The sequence below is a fragment of the Anoplopoma fimbria genome, chromosome 17, assembly GCF_027596085.1.
Source record: "Anoplopoma fimbria isolate UVic2021 breed Golden Eagle Sablefish chromosome 17, Afim_UVic_2022, whole genome shotgun sequence".
Classification (NCBI taxonomy): Eukaryota; Metazoa; Chordata; class Actinopteri; order Perciformes; family Anoplopomatidae; genus Anoplopoma; species Anoplopoma fimbria.
In genome coordinates this window covers 2,165,076-2,184,868 of record NC_072465.1, presented here as the reverse complement: position 1 = coordinate 2,184,868, position 19,793 = coordinate 2,165,076, and the positions used below count along the sequence as shown (strand labels likewise).

Genomic DNA, 19,793 nt, shown 5'->3' with positions numbered 1-19,793 from the left:
TTGTATATGTTGTTTGGTTTGAAAGTATAATTTCCTATCACTAAAGAAACCACTATAAATCTAGAAAAAAAAAAACGATAAAGAAAGAAAGATAAAGTCACAGTTTGTGCTGTGAAAAATGATGCATTTAATGAAAGAAAACACATCTACTACTCTACAACCACAGACGCGACTCATACACCTAAGGGCAGTGAAAATGTCACTGAGAACCAGAGTTCAACTATTTTTCAAGTGTGTGTATTATTACCCAAAGGAGGTGTTGCTCATAAGGGATCGCTGAGCAAATGCAGTCACAAAAGTATTGGTACACTGCCAATGTATTTGTATTTCCACTGTGTGTGTGGTTTCAGTTACTTAGTTTTTGTCTTACCTGTGCAGCCAGTTTTTTCATATAGGGGTCAATCTCGTCTAAGATGTTAAAGCCTTGTTGGAACAGTGTGCACTGGGCACGCATGAAGGACAGCATCTGGAGGAGACACATCGAGACAGTGATGGTTTTCATAAAATCAGAATCAGAATCAGAAACCTCTTTTTGCTAAGTATGTTACACATAAAAGGAATTTGGCTTGGTGATTGGTGCTTGACAACTGTGTAACTTATCCTTCTGACACCACAAAGACTCCACAATGTAAATGTTTGATAGACGCACATAAACAAAACATATGCAATAATGTTGACATGGCAATCAGAAATTAGAGGATAAATATCTGGGCTACTCACTGCATCCAGGATTTCAAACTTCTTCTTGGCCTGAAGCACATTTATCTGAAACAAAAACAAAAATGTAGATTTTAGGGTGGCCTGTCTGAGATAATATGTGATTTTGTCCCTTTTTAAAACAACAAGTGCTTCCTTTTCTGCATTCAGGAATATTGAAAGTTTGTGTCTATCGAGACTCAACAGCATAAAGTGTCAGCGCCACCTACTGGACAGCACTTATAATACAATCTGTAGTGTGTTTATGTGTGTGTATGTTACTACCTGCAGTACGTAGTCTAGTGCCAGGTGCCTGAAGGCTTTGCGGCTGAGGATGAGGGCCTGTGTGGCCTCTTCAGCCTCGTGCACTTTGTTCCTGGGTGCCTGGGCGTTCTTCACCTGGGCCAGCTCCATGTCCTCGCGCACCCGGTCAAACTGCTTCTTGGTGTCCTTGAATTTACGCACATCCCTGACGGAGGCGCAGAAGTAGAGGCAAAGAGTTCAATTTATGGGCATGTCTAATTAATCAATCCTTTATTAGTCCCACAATGGGGAAATTATTTCTCTGCATTTAACCCATCCCGGAGGAGCAGTGGGCTGCAATGAAGCGCCCGGGGAGCAACTTGGGGTTAGGTGTCTCGCTCAAGGACACCTCGGCATGTTGCCTGTAGAGGGGTTTGAACCACCAACCTTGTGGTTACGGGACAAGCGCTCTACCTCATGTGCCACAGCCGCCCCATGCCAAAACATAAGAGTTTATAGGTCTTTAGAAGTGGTTTGAATTGCAAGATTTGTGTTATTACAATGGCATTTAAGGGGGGAATCAAAACAGTCACTTTCTGGCCTAAGATATCCGTTTTCATCACAACACTCTCAGTCTCATTATGTATAAACTTGAGCATCCGTTACATCTTTCTTTAGAACAGCAGGGGGAAGCTACTTAATCAACTTTCATGAGATACTCACTCTTTAATGAAGGTGTGAAGCTGCTGCTTGATCGACCTCTGAGCCTGGTCAAACAGTATCTGTGCATAGAGAAGATGACAGAGGTGTGAAACATCAGCAAATAATATTACAACATGATCTACAATGCTTGGCAGCAGCTATAGCACAGGCTGTAAGAGTAACGTCTGAAAACCTGTAGTTAATACATCACGCCACAAGATGGCAATATGAATCCGTCCAGGTTATCGCTGTAGCAGCTTGTGCCTCAGGCAGAGGAGGGGAAGGGACAGAGACATGGGACAGACACATATGTGCACTCACTCAGCTGCTGCCTCAACAGATTTTTAGCCCTAAAGGATCCCATTTTACCTTTCACTTCCTGTTCTTAACCTCTCTTCCTCTTCCTTCTCAACATTTTTTCCCCCGCCATTTCTTTTGCATGGTGAGCAATCATTTCTCTTCCATTTCTACATTTTAACCACACTACCAATATAATAAACACAGAATGGCTGCTGTATGATTAGACCATCCACCTTTGTAATAATATGTAGCCTATGTCTCGCCAATTTGTGTCCATGTGCATGGACAGCGAGAATACCTCACAGAATGCCTCAGTGTTCGCACTAGATTGTGATTGTTTCATAGCCACATACAGAAACAATGTCCACAACAATTACTGCTGGTAGCCTGTGGATTAAACTTTATATAGCAATCCCCAGTTAATAAACCTACACATTGAGGATTATAGGCTTAGTGTGTGTTTGTGTGTGTGTGTTTGTGTGTGTGTATGTCTCGATCTAATGACTTGCCTGCAGAGCCTGATGACTTCACATGCTGGTACTCTGATTTCATGCTATAGATGGCAGTACACGCATTTTCACAAATGTACACTGCACTCATTGTGGGGATCTAAATGACCTGCTCTACCTATTTTTAAATGGCTGCCAAAGTGTGGTGGAGTTACAACTCGTCCTTCAGCCATCAGCTCCTGACACGTGTCTTTGCAAAGTCCTATCAATTCATTGCTGTGCAATATATCAATGCAAGGAGGCAAAAGTTGTAATATAGTTCAAATTTACCCAGTTCACAGCTCATGCAACCTTGTGGTTATATCAGCAAAGATCTGCCTTTTCTATCTTTCACTATTCAAATAAACTTCTGACAAAAATATCTATTTTTATTGGTAACACTTTCCGGGTGTGCTGTGCAAAATAAAGGTTTTGTACTTTCCAGGTTGGTACAACCTATTTGTCAGTTCCAGTGAAATAATTAAATCCCAGATAAAAATCAAAATCAGTTCCATCAGATTGACTTTGGACCCACATGTAAACTAACCGAAATCTTCCACCCAAAACCTGCTTTTCATTCTGGTGCCCTGGGTATGACTCAACCAACAGCATGTCAATTCCACGGCAGTACTGCTACTGTAAAAGTCCCATCAGTCTCATCAACTCTCTTATAGCTATTCTGAAGAACTGGAGCGATGCAAACCAGCATGTTGATTTGAAAATGCCGATACAGCAGAGAAAGTTTCCGCAAAGTTAATTGAGTAAACTACAAGCTCGTGTAAATCTGTCCAAAACACTGTGATATTGTTCTCAATCTGTTAAGATTAGGGTAGAAATTAAGTATGTTTGAAAGTAAACACATGTGCCTATCTTGTGCTTTACAGGGAGATTCATTTTCCTTTTTGAATGGCTTCTTTTGTGTCCGACGAGAGCAGAGAAAGTGCAGAAATAAGCATCAGTGGGTGGTCGAACAAAGACAGATTCCCTTTCACTATTTCTCTCTCTTCCCTTCCTCCATCACCTCATTCATGCTGTCTGCCAGACAAGCTATTAGTGTAATTCCTGGGTGTTAGAGAGGAGGAGTGGGAGGCCTATAGTGAAGGGTAAGTGACTGTTGGGCAGAGATGATGATACAAGGAGGATGGATTGAGGGGTGATGGAGGGGCAGTGGAAGAGAAACAGGTTGTGACAAAAAGCAACAACACAGCCAGTAGCTCTTTAAGTATGGCTGAATGATGCATTTTGTGGATTTTTTAATGATGGTGGGTGTTAAACAGGCTTGATCTTGGTAGAGTGAAACACTGAGTTAGTGTAGTGGGAGCATGAATGTAATATGGGGAAAAGAACAAGTCAGTTTAGAGAGGAATATGGGAGGATCAACATTTATAATTGTGTATAATACTTGGGATGCACTGCTCTTACCAACTGACAACTGACTGTCAAACAAACTATAGAGGGGAACAGGGGATAAGCATCTCCTCTACACCTATGGAATATAATATAATAATAGAGCATAACAGCCAGTACAAGTCACAGTCCGGCAGAAAGATGGGACACAGCCATTCAAATAAAAAATAGTTATAAGATAATAAACAAACCAAAGAAAAGGATACCAACCAGCAATTTTTGGTGTCGTCTTAATTATTAGAGGGTCTATTTTAGAAAACACTTGTTTATTAATATTGAAGTCATATATTTATATATATAGCTAAAACGTTTTTAATTCAAAACTTCAGCAGAACAATTGCATTTTGTTATGAAACCAAAAGGATGCCCTGCCGCTAAAAATTGTTTATGTCATGAAAAATGTGTCCAACAGGGAAAACTTGGATTTGTAGCGACTCGTGATTGTTGCAAGTGCCTTTTCTAATCTTTTTCTCTTCATTCCTCCCACAGCCCTGCTTCTCTCCATCATGTTCCCTGTTTCACTGTTCCTGTTCTACTTTGACCTTTCTTTCTGCTGAATTTGTTCACACACATGCAATCATGAACATGACTGGAGAGGCAAATACCTAATAATATTAATATTTCCTCAATTGTCAAACTGCCTTTAGGCTTCCCAAACCTGTAGCAGATTTATTAATCACACTTAGTCACGAGGAGAGAGTCATATGAAAAAAAAACTGTATGTGTGTGTGCTTTGTATGTGAGTGAATGTTTGTACATTCCAGCTGCCGTACACATCTGTCGGCGCATGTGGTTTGAATCAGACACACGCAAATGGACTGGCCTGTGTGGACAGATTCACCGTCACAGAGTGAGGTCACAGTTAAATTGTGTGTAGGTGTGTGTGGGTTGCAACACTGGACCCAAGGGGGACTGGATGTGTGTGTGTGTGTGTGTGTGTGTGTGTGTGTGTGTGTGTGTGTGTGTGTGTGTGTGTGTGTGTGTGTGTGTGTGTGTGTGTGTGTGTGTGTGTCTTACCATGTGGTAGTTGACGATCTCCTGGAGGCTTTCTCCACACTTTTCAAGACATTCCTGCAATGTTGACGACACACACACACACACACACACACACATAAAATGTAAGCACACAGCTTTCTATATGAACATTAACTTATTTTTCAAATAATAAATAATATAAAAAACATAAAAAATACTTCTAAACTGTCTACATGATGTGATCTCGACATAAGCTAAGCAGCAAAATGGTTATTGACTGTTAAACAATTGTGTCTCTTCTGCTTCACCCAAAGTTACCAAGGCGACACCCATACTGACAGGAAATCTAGTCCAAATGTTTTCCTAGAAGAAAACCATAAAGCAGGTTTCAGATATCTCTGCTTCCAGCAATGTAAACTATCAGCATAAACATCTCCTGTCTGCATGTGGTCACATCTGTCGTGTTTGAAACAGTTGGATGACTCTGTGTCTGGACAATACTGTCATGTTACTGTTACTGCTGCCCTACTGTACATGTTGCGAATCACAGGAATGTCCCAGCAATCATTTGCTGAGACGCTGACCTGAAAATACTCCTCAGTGAGTGTACAGATTTGAATTCAGTTTTAAAGAAGGTGCAACCCTCCGCTCACCGATATCATCTCCTCTTTCTTGCACTGCTGGGACAGATCCTTGATGCCGTTAACAAAGAGCTTGTTGGCACTGACGTAGGCCCTACCGGCCTCGATCATCCCGCTGCACAGCTTCACCAGCTAGTAGGGACAGATAAACACAAAAGTAATCAATTAAAGTAAACACCAAAAGAGTCACATGTGTTACACAGTGCAATGCTGGGATATTAATAGTTACAGTGATAGCGATTATCAAAATAATTTTTGGTCACATGCAGAATCCAGGAGGATGCTCAAATTGAGAATAATTCTCATGTTTGAATCAAGGCCAGTGCAGACATTATTGAAGCTAGTGTGTCTGCTTACCAAATTAAAATTTAGTATTTATTAAACATTCTGATAGAAGTGCCAATTTAAAATATCATCAATATCATCTGTAAATCTGCACCTTGACTGCACATAACATGATGGTAGCGCTACATGTAAAATAAAGGGATCTTCAAAGTTATTACAAATCACCCTGAGGCAAACATAAACACAATCCAATAGTTGTTGAGACATTTCAGCCTCCTGGTGGCGCTAGAGGAAAAGTCAGGAGATCACCAAAATCTGTAGGATTTGTCATGTGGAAGCCATGAATGTCTGTACAAGATTTATTCCGATCCATGAGGTAATTAGAGAATTCACAGGATAAGAATAAACTTTGACTTTTGATGGCACAAAAAGAAAAGTCAGAGGATCAACAAAGTAATTAGGATTCATCCACTGGTCACCATGAATATATATACCACATTGCATAATAATCCATAAAATAATTGTTTAGAAATGTCATATAAAACCAAAAATGTCACCCTCATTCTGGCGCTATAGTTAAAATGAAGGGATCAGCATTTGTTGCATCCTCTGAGGACCATGTGTGTCTGTACAGATTTTGGTGGAGGAAAGAACACCCTGACATCCCTAGAACCATGTTGCTAACATGACTAAAACTTAGGCCGTAAAATAAAATGGCATAAAGTAATACAGTGCACATACTGTGAATTCTGGCCCAGCAATATGAGAGCAGAAATGTAATTGTTAACATATTCATATGTAATAATTATATTACCAGGTGCAGACAGGTCACAGCAATGGTATGTCCTCTTTTAAACACCACATGAACTGGCAACCGCTGAACTTTCCTATTTTACGGGTTATATGATAAGCTACAGAGTGGTACACTGTCATTACCACCGCACTGATGCAGCTGATGTGTACTACAGGATGAGGACGCGTGTGTGTTGGTAAGTTGTTACGCAGAAGAGAGAGAGCAGTAAACCTTTAATTATCTAATTTGGTGCAGGAGTTCCCAAGGTTGTCGCTATGTGAGTGCGGTTTTCTGGGTAGCTGAGAGGCCAGAGATGAGAAACCAGAGAGGGAGGACCGATAACTGCACGATCAACGACAACATGACTAAAAAATAACAGTTGTAATACATATGTGAGCATTGCTGAAACGAGCAGCTTGCTTCAAATGTGTGCATGTGTGATTTGCAAAATGTGTAAACTGTATAGATGTAGTTATGTGATGTGCATCACACAGTATACATGTTTACATTCATGTGTACATGACTGAAGCTATGATGAATCTAAAGGACAAGGCAGCATGATTCCTTTCCTGCTGCTGCTGCTGCTCCCAGGCTGGTCTGACAACATATCTGTCAACAGATTTGCCAATATGGGGGAATCTGATCTCTTCGTGTGCTATGCAGAGCCCCAAGGGTCTAGGCTCGGCCATTTAAGGCACAGTATATGTGTCAGGTTTTGTTGATAAATGTGTTGGAAGAACCACAGGGGTCCACTTGGAGTCAAAATGCCACATCTGGTACCACATGACAGACCTTGCCCTGTTAATTAATTGACTGATACAGTTACTGTGTAATGCAGAGGTCCCGCGGGTCAATGAGGTGTGGCATTTTACATTTTGGGGCAAATTATAGATTGTCTATGGCGGTGATGTTTTTTTGTTAATAATGGTTTGTGGTAAATACCTCAATCCAGTACACTAGTAAATTGCAAAATCTAGCGAGCAGGAAGTGAAAGCATTACAATGATCAGCATTGAATGTTTCAACATCACCGCAGGCAGGTTCAGCTGTCATCAATCTCATAAATGTCCTCCTCTAAGAGCTGTCATTGCTGCCTGAACATCCTCGGGCAGCTTCACAGCATCCTAACAGAGCAGTATGAGGACCCCTGCTGAACAGAACCTATGGAAACCCCCCTCCCACCTTGGTCATCTTTCAATGGTGTTCAAATGGAGATCAAAGTTCAATTGAGGCTCCTGACCTGTTTTGGGAAGAATAATCTGTGTGCGTTTGTGTGTGTGTGTGTGTATTTTATGTGTGACTGGGTGGGGGAATGGACATTTGTTTGAAATGTCAAAGTGTTGCCTGTTGGTTCACTAATTCAAGAGATGGGGCTGCAACAATGTGGACCTATTCATAAACCTTTAGATGGACTGCAATGACAAGAAAATCTAAATCTAAATAACCACTTTATCACTTTACAAAGGACATGAATCTGTATTTACTATCCAGCGGCTGAAGATGAAGATGAACTGTATGCTTGTAAGTGACCTTGATTTAAACATATTATTGATGCAAAGACGCAGATTGTTTTGGACACGATTAGAGTGTGCAAGAGTAGAAAAAAACTGAATCAAAAGGGAAATAGAAGAGGAAAGAAGGTACGGTCGACATATAACTACATTAACACTATCTCGTCCTCTAAATGCTCTCTGAGTAACACGTCTATTAGTTTATCTAAAGACAGTTTATCTGTTTCCCTGGAGGCAGTTCTTGCTGGCCTTACATACTTGAAGCCATTGAAGTAAAACTATCTGGCAATGATCATTGCCAGATATGCAGCTAATCCATATCATGTTCTGCTAGTGGAACTGTGACAGACTGCTAGTGTAGAACATGTTAGAACTATGTATAACAATTTTTTTTGAAAATAATCCAGGTACAATGCACTCCACAGTAACTGAAACCTTAAAAATAAGGTGTCTCCGCATTGGTGGGTCTTAAATGAGCTAGCTCTATTTCATATCTTACAAATACAAAGACTTAATGATAAGCTGTTGGTGTATTGCTATTGTATAAGCAGGACAAACAAAGACATCACATGCTCAGATAACACAGAGCAGCTCTCGTACAGCAGAATATAAACCTGCCTCTGTGACATTAATCAGTGTTTTTCCAGTGTGTACCGTGCACAAGCACCAACGCGTGTTTGTGTGTGTGTGCTATCTAGCAATGCATGAACCTATTAAATATAATAATTCAAGTCGGCAGTGTTTCCTGGTTTTAATAGCATTGACATTTAGATAACAGAGAGCGAGAGAAAGACAGACAGATATAAAAAATGAAAAGAGAAACACAATTACAGAGAGAGCAGCAGAGAGACAGAGATACACACAGACAGGCAGGCAGACAATTTACTCTATATTCACAGTTTCACAGTAGCTAAAGAAAATACTGTTAATAGACAAAGTCAACTGATATCTAGTGGGCTTTTAAATTCAAATAATGGGAATCAAATCCCATTTGTCCCTCTTTAAGTGTTCTAACATTGTGCAAAATAATGTCATGCTTGTAATTTTCACTAGAAACATGGTGGAAAAAACATAATTTAACAACAATGATGAAAAAAAACATTTTACACACTCGGTATATCGGTCAAATTTGACATTTTAATGAGCAGCACAGTCTAAAGAAATAACATGTTTGCATGGTTCATACCTTGTCGAGCTTCGCCTCAATCTCCACCACGTCTGTCTCCACATCATCAATGCCAGCCCTGCAGAGAGAACACAAAGCCACACAGTTAATCAGATCTGCTCTTTTAGTTAAGCCAGACTCTGTACAAACCAGACAGAGAAGAGAAACCACATCACGTTAAGCTGAAAACCATCACAGTCAGAACAAGGTTCAAACTCTAGTTTGGGAGAGATTTTTGGATTAGTGGTACACCACAATGTCACAGTGACCAGTAACCAATAACCATGTTTTTGGCATCTTTAAAAACAGACAAATGATGCAAAGCTGACGAAAGGGAGTGAGATGTGGAAGCATGATTGAAAGAAGAAAGTAAGATCATTTTATTATAATGTACTTCTGTCCATTCAGACATGAGCAAACCCATCTAAGCGTTAAGAGTATCTGTATTTTACCTTAAGTAGAAATCAAGCTGCAATCAGTCACCACACATCACAGCCTCACAAACTCAAACATTAATGACTGGATCGACAAAGGCATCACTCTGAAAGATTAGTGGCCACGGCCGAGCTGCAAAATCAATGAATGACATCATGCAGAGGCATATAGTGTAGTACTTAAGTATAGATGTTAAAAGAGGCCGCAGCAACACAGAAGGTTTTATGTTGGGTACCGGCAACTTCAAATTAAATAAACAACAATAACAATAATGTATTAAAGTACTCCAGGTTTAAGTGTTATTTTACATGTTGAATCTACACTTAATATGAAGATAATCAGCAGGGTGTATGTGTGTGTGTGTGTGTGTGTGTGTGTGTGTGTGTGTGTGTGTGTGTGTGTGTGTGTGTGTGTGTGTGTGTGTGTGTGTGTGTGTGTGTGTGTGTCAGGTGGTTTGGGTGGGCAAGAAGCCTTTACCAGCATCCTTCCCCTGGGGTCTTCTTCCATTAGCGTGCAAGCACACACACACACACATATACACACAGACACACACACACACACACACACACATACACACACACACACACACACACACACAGGAGGGCTATTTAAACATTTCAGCACGGATAGGCGTGGATGATGACACAAACAGAGTATGCTGATACAGTATAGATGAACCTGCTCGGCAGACACACACACAAGAAGGAACATTTACAGGGTCAGTTGTTATGGCAACTCCTTATATATGAGCCACAGAGGCAGTATTTGGGCTCTTACTATTTCAAACTTTATGCAAAAAAAGCACATTAGGCTAAAATCTAATTTGTACAAAAAAAAAAATACACATGACATCTCCTCAAATAAATAAGTATGAACCAATTTTCTATTTGTCTCCAGTCCTCAGCATCAGCTGGAGCTTATTGGAGACGGTCGAGCCAAGGATCAGCGTCACACCCTGCATGTGCTGGAACACGTCGAAAGTAACCCGAAAAACTGTGTTAGAGGATGATCTCATCGCACGATCTCAACCCCACCCTCGACTCCAACTCTGAAAACACTCTGAAAACACCCTGAAAGCTGATCGTATACATGATAGCAGAAAACGAGGAAGAACATGGAAACAATTAAGCAACCTGCTCTGCTAGTTTATTTTATAAATGTTGTGCCTCGATCTGTATCTGCTTTAGAGAGGATGTCCACAGCTGAGGGGGTAGCTGAGATGTCAATCTGCCGCTTTAGCACCTGCTCCAAAGAACAACATTCCCAGAATTCCTTTCTGCTCCTGACCTTTTTTTTTTTTTTACAATGCTTGGAAATGTTCAGCCTATTCTTGACTTGTGTCTGTCCTTCACTCCTTCTTCTCTCATCCAGAACGCACACTGTTTACACAGACTGCGCTTTTCTTCACCACAACATGACACTAACACAGCAGGCAGGCATGTGTGTGGTCTGCACAGAAAGCTGATTTATAATGTTTCAAAGATAAAGACAGAGCTGGAAATCAGCCGTCTAACTCATTTCTTACACTCAAATACTGTTGTTCATGCAGTGTAATCCTTCAAACTGGCTTATAGTTCTGGTCTTAGCTGCATGTCAATTAGAAATACAACACTCTACATCCAAGTTCATCTCCCAACAGCATCATGTTCTCAATTAAGTCACTGTGAACCAAACACTTTCAATGTCAAACAGCTGTTCAATCTAGAGGATAAGCTCATTACAAGCGTGTCATGTCTCGAGCAGCACACACTGCCAATAAAGAGTGACTGACATTTGATGACAAGGATGCACAGACGACATTTAATACAGAAGCAGCCGATGACCTATTGATCCAAGTTTTCAAGTTCAGTACAGTCTTCAGAAATAAGGATTACTGGTACTTGAAGTTGCAGTTTGATGCATTTTTTTCCAGCCTGTTTTCATCATGCATGTATGTGCATTGGGTATTATAAGCTTTGAAATTCAATATACTAAGAAGGTTGTCAGCTCTGGCAAGGTTAAATACCAAAGAAACCGCACTACAGAGGCGGATGTATGTGTTTGAGTGTGTGTGTAAGCTTTTCAATGTATGCATGTCCTTATTTATCCCTTTTAAAGCCTGTTACATTGATCAGTATCTCAGCTATGAATGTGTTTCCATAACTCAGTGCACCAGAGATTTATGTGATTAAAGTGAAATGGAGAATGACTGACTCCCAAGGAGGATTATGGGTCATGCTGCAAGTAACGATGGCTGAATAAAGAGACGCAAAGGCAGTGAGGAAGAAGATGTATGTGTGTGTTTTTAAATCTGGTCTCAATGACATACAGTGTGTGTGTGTGTGTGTGTGTGTGTGTGTGTGTGTGTGTGTGTGTGTGTGTGTGTGTGTGTGTGTGTGTGTGTGTGTGTGTGTGTGTGTGTGTGTGTGTGTGTGTGTGTTTAAATGCTGGAGGAACACCCCAAAGCTGCTCCACTGAGGATGATGCTGCCCAGTCAGGAGGGGGGGATGGGCTCATACTCGCTGCCACTGGTAGCATACAGTACACCGTCTGACATCATAGTGAGGGCGGGGGAGGGGAACCTCACGTGCACAAGCTCCACGTGCACTCCCATCAGCCCCAACAACCATCCACACTACATTCAGAGTCTATTCTTGTCCCTCATGCCGTGTGTGTACTCTAGCATGAAGCTTGCGTGGCTATCCTCTCGCATCTCTTCACACGAGAGCCTAGTGGACACACACTGCACGGGCTTCAGCCCAGAGACATATCTGAGCCCCCATGTCTTCCAGACTCGATCAGTCACATTGCATCACATCCACATCAGCATCACTTCGAGGACCAGAGGGAGATCGGCAGAGGGAACAACAAGTCCTCTGATACCAGACAAGCCCAAACCCCGATGCCTAAAATATTCACATGCCATTAACAAAGCTATTCACTGGAAGTGACATGATACATGTCTTTAAGACATTATGCGCTTTGAGTAAAACAAACTTGACAATGTAGAGTAAGATGCAAGATGAAACCTGTTCAACAAAGCAACAGGAGCAACAGTGATGAATCTGTGACATCAGATGTAAAACATCTACTTTAGAACTGAAAGTAAAAACGCAGCGTCGCAGTGCTTTTTTTTAAATTAAATACAAGCATACTTTACTTTATATATCGCAAAGACAGTTTATTGTATCATCAAAAGTTTCTCATGTATTAATTGAATCTTTTTTTTTTTACATTATTTGCGAGCTGACTAAGCAAATCACACTGTAATGGGCAATTACCTACTTTTCTACTGACATCAGGTGGATGGAAAGCAAATCCACTGTCTGTGTGTAGTTGACACACACGCACAAATATTGTGAATAAACAAATATGATATGACAGACTGCGTACACACACAGACAGAATAGAATCAGAAGCAGACTATGACAGGTGACACACACACTGACCCAGAAACCCAATACAATACATGTTTTTCATAAGAAGACTCTGCTAGGACATTGAGCCAAAAAATAATGTAATGTTCCATTCACACAAACAGGTACCTTAACTGCTGAACAAAGAGCATGAATAAGTCATGGCACAATTGCTGCTGTGTGAACAACTGTTTGCTAACAGCTGGAAAATGTATATAAAACAACATTTTCATGCCCCAAAGACGATGTCCAGCAGTGAGCAGCCAACCATAAATAAAGTTACTTTAAAGCATTTTCATGCATGTTTGACTTTAGTAATTGTTATCTTACACACAGGCATGCATGCCAAATGGTGTCCCGCCCTCATGGGCTTATAACTACTGTTATCCTTGACATCACTGAGAACAGACATGACAGACAGGGCACATAGTATTGATGGGAATGTTGCACCAGTAAGCAATAAGCAGGATGTTCACATGATTTTAGCATCAATGTAAAATATCTTAATTTGGTCAGATATTTAACTATTTGACCAAAAACAGACATTTCGGATTTGCCAGATTATGATATATCACAATAAAATTATATTTACCATGATAGACAATTTTATCCATATCGCCTGCCACCAAAAAGAACAAAAAGGGTTTTCACTTTCAAATCCATTAGATTGTTCCTGTTTTCATGTCCGACTCCATATCACTCACTCAGCCAGTAGCATATAGCACCATAAAACATAAAAACCTAACCATAAGTAATTAATTCAGGATCCAAAATTTAAATCCAATAGTGGCTGAAAGGTGTAACTGTCTCCATCACACCTCATAAAAACAAAGGATCCGTTCCTGGTCAGTCTGTTTTTGGAGAAAGGTCTACTTTAAAGGAAATAAAGACAGATGTTTTTTTCACCAAGCTATCTCAATATTATCTTCATATTTAAATGAATAATTTAAAAGTTGGACATTGTAACATTTATTGTGTATTTCTTTATTTTCAAAAAACAGTATAAACAGGAGGGGGAGCGTGTTATTACTGTAAGTACACACAGAGAGCTTCTCATTTATAATGTATACACACTTTCATCATCCTCTAGCCACAAGTTCAGACATACACACACATCAAAATATTGCCTTCCCAGAATTCCAAGTAGCGAGCTCCATGGCAACCATTCATTGACCGCAATCACCATGGCAACAGGCATCAGCATTACTCACGCTTTTTTACTGACCAATTTCCTCTTTGTCTGTGTGAGGTGTCTGTCCCTGTACATCTGCCTTTCAGTCTTACCAGCTACATCTTTTACAAAAACGCTCATTTTCAAGCATCATAACATTGTCATAACAAAATCTGCCAAAACACAACAACCTGCTGATACAATCTTAATCACGGACAGGCCAGTGTGTTTCTGTGTTGAGTTAGTGGCAGTAATGTGGCTTGTGTTGCATCTGCAATGCCCGGTGCCACAGGCAAAGTGCCCTTGAGTAGCATACTGATGCCCAAAAGCTACAAAGGCTCTGTGCTCAGTCCTGTTCACTGCAAAATAATCACAACATGTCAGTCTTCCTCTCATTCAAGTCTCAACATTTTCTCTAAGTGACAAAAGTCAGTGGGTTTAGATCTTTTTACTACTACAAATAATGTTTCTTGAATAAAAATACATTTATTTGACTCAATGTGATCTGCATTATTGTCCCATGTTTCTACACACCATCACTTGTTGCAAGAAAAAAGGTGAAACTATATTGTCAACATAAAATCAGCTCACTGTATGCCGATTGAAGAATTGCAGATTTAAAAATAAAATCGTCTTATCACAATGTATTGCTGTCTTTGTCTATAAGTGAGCAGACGCAGGACAGTAACTGTAGCCCATCCTTCTTCTCTTTGTTCTTACATCCTAAACCACACTCACCCAGCCACTATATTAACAACCAATTTTGGGACCCTCAAACAAACATTTGCAGCTTTTAAATCAATCTACTGCATTTTGAAAGGTTTCTAAATAACGGGATAGGATTCCTAGTCCTCATGTTGTCAAATTGTCTAAATGCTTTGCTCCTATTTTTGTCCCTTCTCCCCCCAGAAATCATCTATTCCCCGTTCCTTCTTTGTTCCATTTGTGCACGCCTCCATCTGTCCATCTGACAGTCTCTCTATCTCTGTCTGCCTGCTGTCTGTCTGTATCCCTCCTTCATTAGCTGCTGGCATGAAGCTGAGGACTGTGCGTTTGAGAAGGGCTGTGTACAAGTATACAAAAGGACAAACAAAGAGAATCACAAATGCATATGTGGACATATATTAATCCAAAAAGCTCCAATTGTCATGGCAGAATGTATTTGAAGCTGTTCAAGCTCATTCATTTAACAAAAATGCAACTTGATTGAAGTCTCAATAGCACCTTTAGCACATACACGTGCATACAGACTCTCTCAAAAGAGCCTCCAGTAAATGATCCTCTCACAAAAAATACACGCTTGCCTAAACAGTATGCCTTTTGACACAAACACAAGCCAAGCCAAACACTAGTATCTTATGTGTGTCTAACAAAGACGCCTTCATTGCTTCCCTTTAAACCCCCCGCCCAACACACAACAAACATCACACTCATTCCCTGAAAAAACATTTGACTGCCCCAATGGCTGATGAGACAAAGAGACCAAACATGATGCTTACAGAAGAGACCATTGCTCGTATCCTCGAGACTCAGTTTACTGGTATCAAAGAAAACTGGGCCAACTGAGACAAAGTCATCTGCGGATCCAGTGCATTCCAGTGGAATTTTGTTGAATTATTCTTTCAAAATAAATTACACTTGAAGTAATAGTTACACATTTTGGGAAAATACATTAATTAGCTTTCTTGCCAAGAATTAGAAGAAATGATTTATACCACTCTATATTTGTATGGTTAATATAAGTCTATAGCCATCAGTCAGTTAGCATAGCTTAGCATAAAGACTTGAAAGAAAGGGAAACAGCTAGCCTGGCTCTGACCAAAGGTAACAAAATCCACCCACCAACCCCTTTAAAGCTACTAATTATCCATGAGACCTAATTAAACTATTACCACAAAGTAGTTTTTAGCAAGATATAATGTATTAAATACTGAGCTTTACATATACTGTAGGTGTTACTTTTGGACATTTACTCTTGTTTCCAGTCTTTATACTAAGCCACATACAAAACAATTTCTTTGGAAAGAAAATGCCGAATATTAAACATAATTTTCTGCACAGGGGATTTAACTAACGATTACAAGCGACTAATCTGTCAGTTATGTTAACATTTAAACAAGATAACAACAGTTATGTCTATAACATGTAAAAAGAAATTTCCTAGAACCCAAGGTGATTTTTTTATACTTCTGGTATTGTCCAACCAGTTTTTTTCATTTAAAATAATGTTTAAAAAAAAGGGTCTTCACATTTAAGAGATACATTCTTTAAATAATAAATCTATTGCTAAAATTGTTGTTGATTAAGTTTTTTTCCGATAGACTGTTTCAGCACTCTCAACAAAGAGGTTCAGCTGTTTACATCTAATGTTACGATCTTAAAGTTTTCCTGCTCTGTGCTTTAATGCAAGTTAGTTCAATAAGAAAGGTGCCTTTTACTTTTAAAGAGTACATTGCTGTCAATGCTGATGGATTATTGCTTCAAACTTTTGTCAGGCATATTTGATTGAGTTATAGTCTTACAGTACACAAAATCGTATGAGCAGCAGAGGATATTGGATAACAGCGGTCTGTGCAGTATCTATATAATTCAACAAGGCATTACCACAAACACAATATAAGTCAGTAGATACAGTTTCTCTGCTTCCCAGCAGCTGTCAGACCACCTGCCTGCTCGCCTCACTAAAGTAGACCATTACCCCAAACATGATGCGTCTGTGTTATCATTACTCATAAGTAGAATTTTTGTACGCCACTCTCTATAAACACAATGCATTTATAAATATGTCTGGTCGAGCAGTCTGGGTTGTGGGAACATCATTATATCATTCCAGAGTACATTCCATCAACAGGCCAACAGGAAGTGTGTTGAAAGCTTAAGAGTGCGAAGTGGACAGAAATGATTTCTCTCTAATGTATTGTAACCGCAACTCAAGCCAGGTGGAACTGCTTTTTCTTGGAAAAAATAACATATTTCTCTCCCTTCTTGCCAAGAGAGAAGGGCTGAGAGTAAAACAGGGCAAACTCAGCGACTCTTTTCCACAGGAAGCTTCTATGCTGACTTGAGAAATGCAACTTGAGTTACGTCATCATCAAGTGACCATAATTGCTCTGTTGCCAGAAAGTCTTGAACCCGTGTGAGTGAAAGAAACAGAGGGTTATAACATTATTAATCTACAATCTACTCTACCAAACATCAAGGTTTCCTATAGTAACACAAACACACACACTGTGTCCCTTCCTCCTGCTGATCCAATGCTCATCTGTGCGTTAAAGTGGCACTAAATTTCAGCACATTTTTCGTTTAAATAATTCTGATTATCATAAAAAAAATCCCCTCTTAATGTCATTCCTGATGGAGCGTTTTGGGTTCATTTCCACTGCACCCTCACAGCAGCAGGTAACGGCACTGATCTCCAATTTTGTGGCTCTGTTTGTTGGCCAGTATATAGCGATCTCAATTTTGGTCGTATTCACACCCTAAATGTAGGCAGATAATTTCAAAATATTGCTAAAGAAGGAATAGAAGAAAAGATGAAACCACAAGTTACGTCAAGCCTTCCGACATGTCGTTCAGATAAGCTACCTGACATACAGAAACACACTTTGCAAACTGCACTTGTATCCTAAAAGGGTTTTAAATTTGACAAAAGGCAGCACAAGTTTGGCCCACAACGCCTTGTGCCCTCCGTCCAGGGGGAGGAGAGCTTTGGCCTGGGTGGAGTTAGGAGTTTTGGTGTTGAACCATTTAGGGCTTGAGGGCACGTTTGATCATGCTCCACTCACACTCTGAGGAATGTGCACTCACAGACTCACTCCACACATCATTTAAATGACGGGCCTCATCTTCTCAAATTAGGGGGTTAAAGAAATAGTTGGAAGATGAATGGATGGACGAATCTGATCAAGAACAGGAATGTCAAGATCACTTAATGCCACATGGCAGCACTACTCCCTGCGCATGTTTTTTATGTGATTTGAGAAACTGTAATGGCACAGCAGACCTAACTGAATGCAGCAGGAAGCCAGAAGGGACAGCATGAAAAAGGGTCTGCAAGCTCATCCCATACTCCAACCTCTTTAACCTTCGCTGTCCTCCCAGCGGGGTGTATCCAGCAGATGACACGCACACGGACGCAGCTTGCATGAGAAACACAGGGGAGGAAGAAGACCTCCTGTGGTCTATAAGCACTTTGTTCCCAGGCCTCTTTTGCATCCATCCAGCCAACAGCCAGCTGATTGTGGGGGATGACAGAGGACTGGCGGAGTGCAGGGATGGGGTCGCACTGGGAGATTATCCTCTCTACAGTCCAGAAGACAAAGTGTTGGACAGACAGCAATGACATGCCTAGTATCTTGGGTCTTATGTTAAGACCACAGCTAAATATTTACATCACATCTGTGTATTAGTCTGGGAGGGAATGAATGTATGTCTCACAGTGCCTCAGACAGACACAAAAGACTATATGTAGTGGATACAGGAGCTCCTCATTGGCTATTGTACACACAGAAATAAGAACAGTACAGCTGTGCTGATCCACAAAGGATCAGTATCAGTGTACAGACGACAGTATGTCTTTAGATTGTTGTTTATCCATCAATTGAATTCAGTGTCTTTTGAATTTGTATCCAGCTGCCTCTTCACATCGAAGGAACAAATTCTCCCATTCATGAGAGTTATTGTAAAGAGGAACACGCACAAACAGAAAAAAGAACAATGTTCAAGGCTGTTATTACCTCTCTGCAGTAATATTTTCTAAAAGCAGTTTTATAGTGTTAAACACGCTTGATGTTCTCACCACACACGGATGACTCTACATTGCCAGAACTCAAGAGATATTATGATGCTGTGGTGCCAGTGACTAACCCAGCTATGTATCATAACACCCACATGCCTGCAGCCATGAACAGAAACTAAAATCAGAATGAAAGTGCATGTTATCCTTTAGGATATTTCAGCCCTTTCCTTCCATCAAAACAGGCTTTTGAGGACATAGTAGCGCATTAAGATGGCAGCGTGAGGTATTACTCACTGGGAACAACAGTAGTCCGCGGCAAACATGACTAGCGATGATAAAAACAAGCAAGAATTTGGATAATGCCACCTCTGCAAACCACCTGTTAAAACTTGTGTCAACAAGTGTACAGGAAGTACAAACTCTACTTCATACACCCCTCTACAGGAAAATGAAAGTGGCCATCACTGCTGGTTTGGAAAATGTTGATACATGACTGAAAAGAACATAATACAGATATTGATTAAATGATACAGACAGGTTAGATAAGATAAGATAAGATAAGATAATCCTTTATTAGTCCCGCACGGGGAAATTTGCAGACTTACAACAGCGTAGAGTAAAGTGCACACAAGAGACATAGCAGAAGACAAGCTAAGAATAAAAAATAAAGAAATAAAATAAAATAAAACAAGTATTATAAATAAGCAATAAAAAAACAGTAGAAAAAAACAAAAAACAACAATAACTGAAATATTATATTTACAGACAGAAAAAACAACAACTATTTTAACTATTTTTAACTTTCTTAACTATTATTGCACGGTGTAGTGTATTGCACAGGTTATTATT

At 40.1% G+C, this 19,793-nt stretch overlaps 1 protein-coding gene across 1 annotated transcript in view; it reads right to left on the bottom strand.

Annotated features, from left to right (window-relative positions):
* The window catches only part of LOC129105377 (arf-GAP with coiled-coil, ANK repeat and PH domain-containing protein 3-like), a 54,111-nt gene that overhangs the window by 18,259 nt on the left and 16,059 nt on the right, over positions 1-19,793 (bottom strand). Inside the window, exons 2-8 of the mRNA XM_054616368.1 lie at positions 9,227-9,284; positions 5,465-5,584; positions 4,854-4,907; positions 1,663-1,721; positions 982-1,165; positions 721-765; positions 371-466 (exon numbers count right to left, since the gene is read on the bottom strand). Of these exons, the coding sequence (XP_054472343.1) occupies positions 371-466; positions 721-765; positions 982-1,165; positions 1,663-1,721; positions 4,854-4,907; positions 5,465-5,584; positions 9,227-9,284 (616 nt within the window). The remainder of the gene's footprint in view (positions 1-370; positions 467-720; positions 766-981; positions 1,166-1,662; positions 1,722-4,853; positions 4,908-5,464; positions 5,585-9,226; positions 9,285-19,793) is intronic.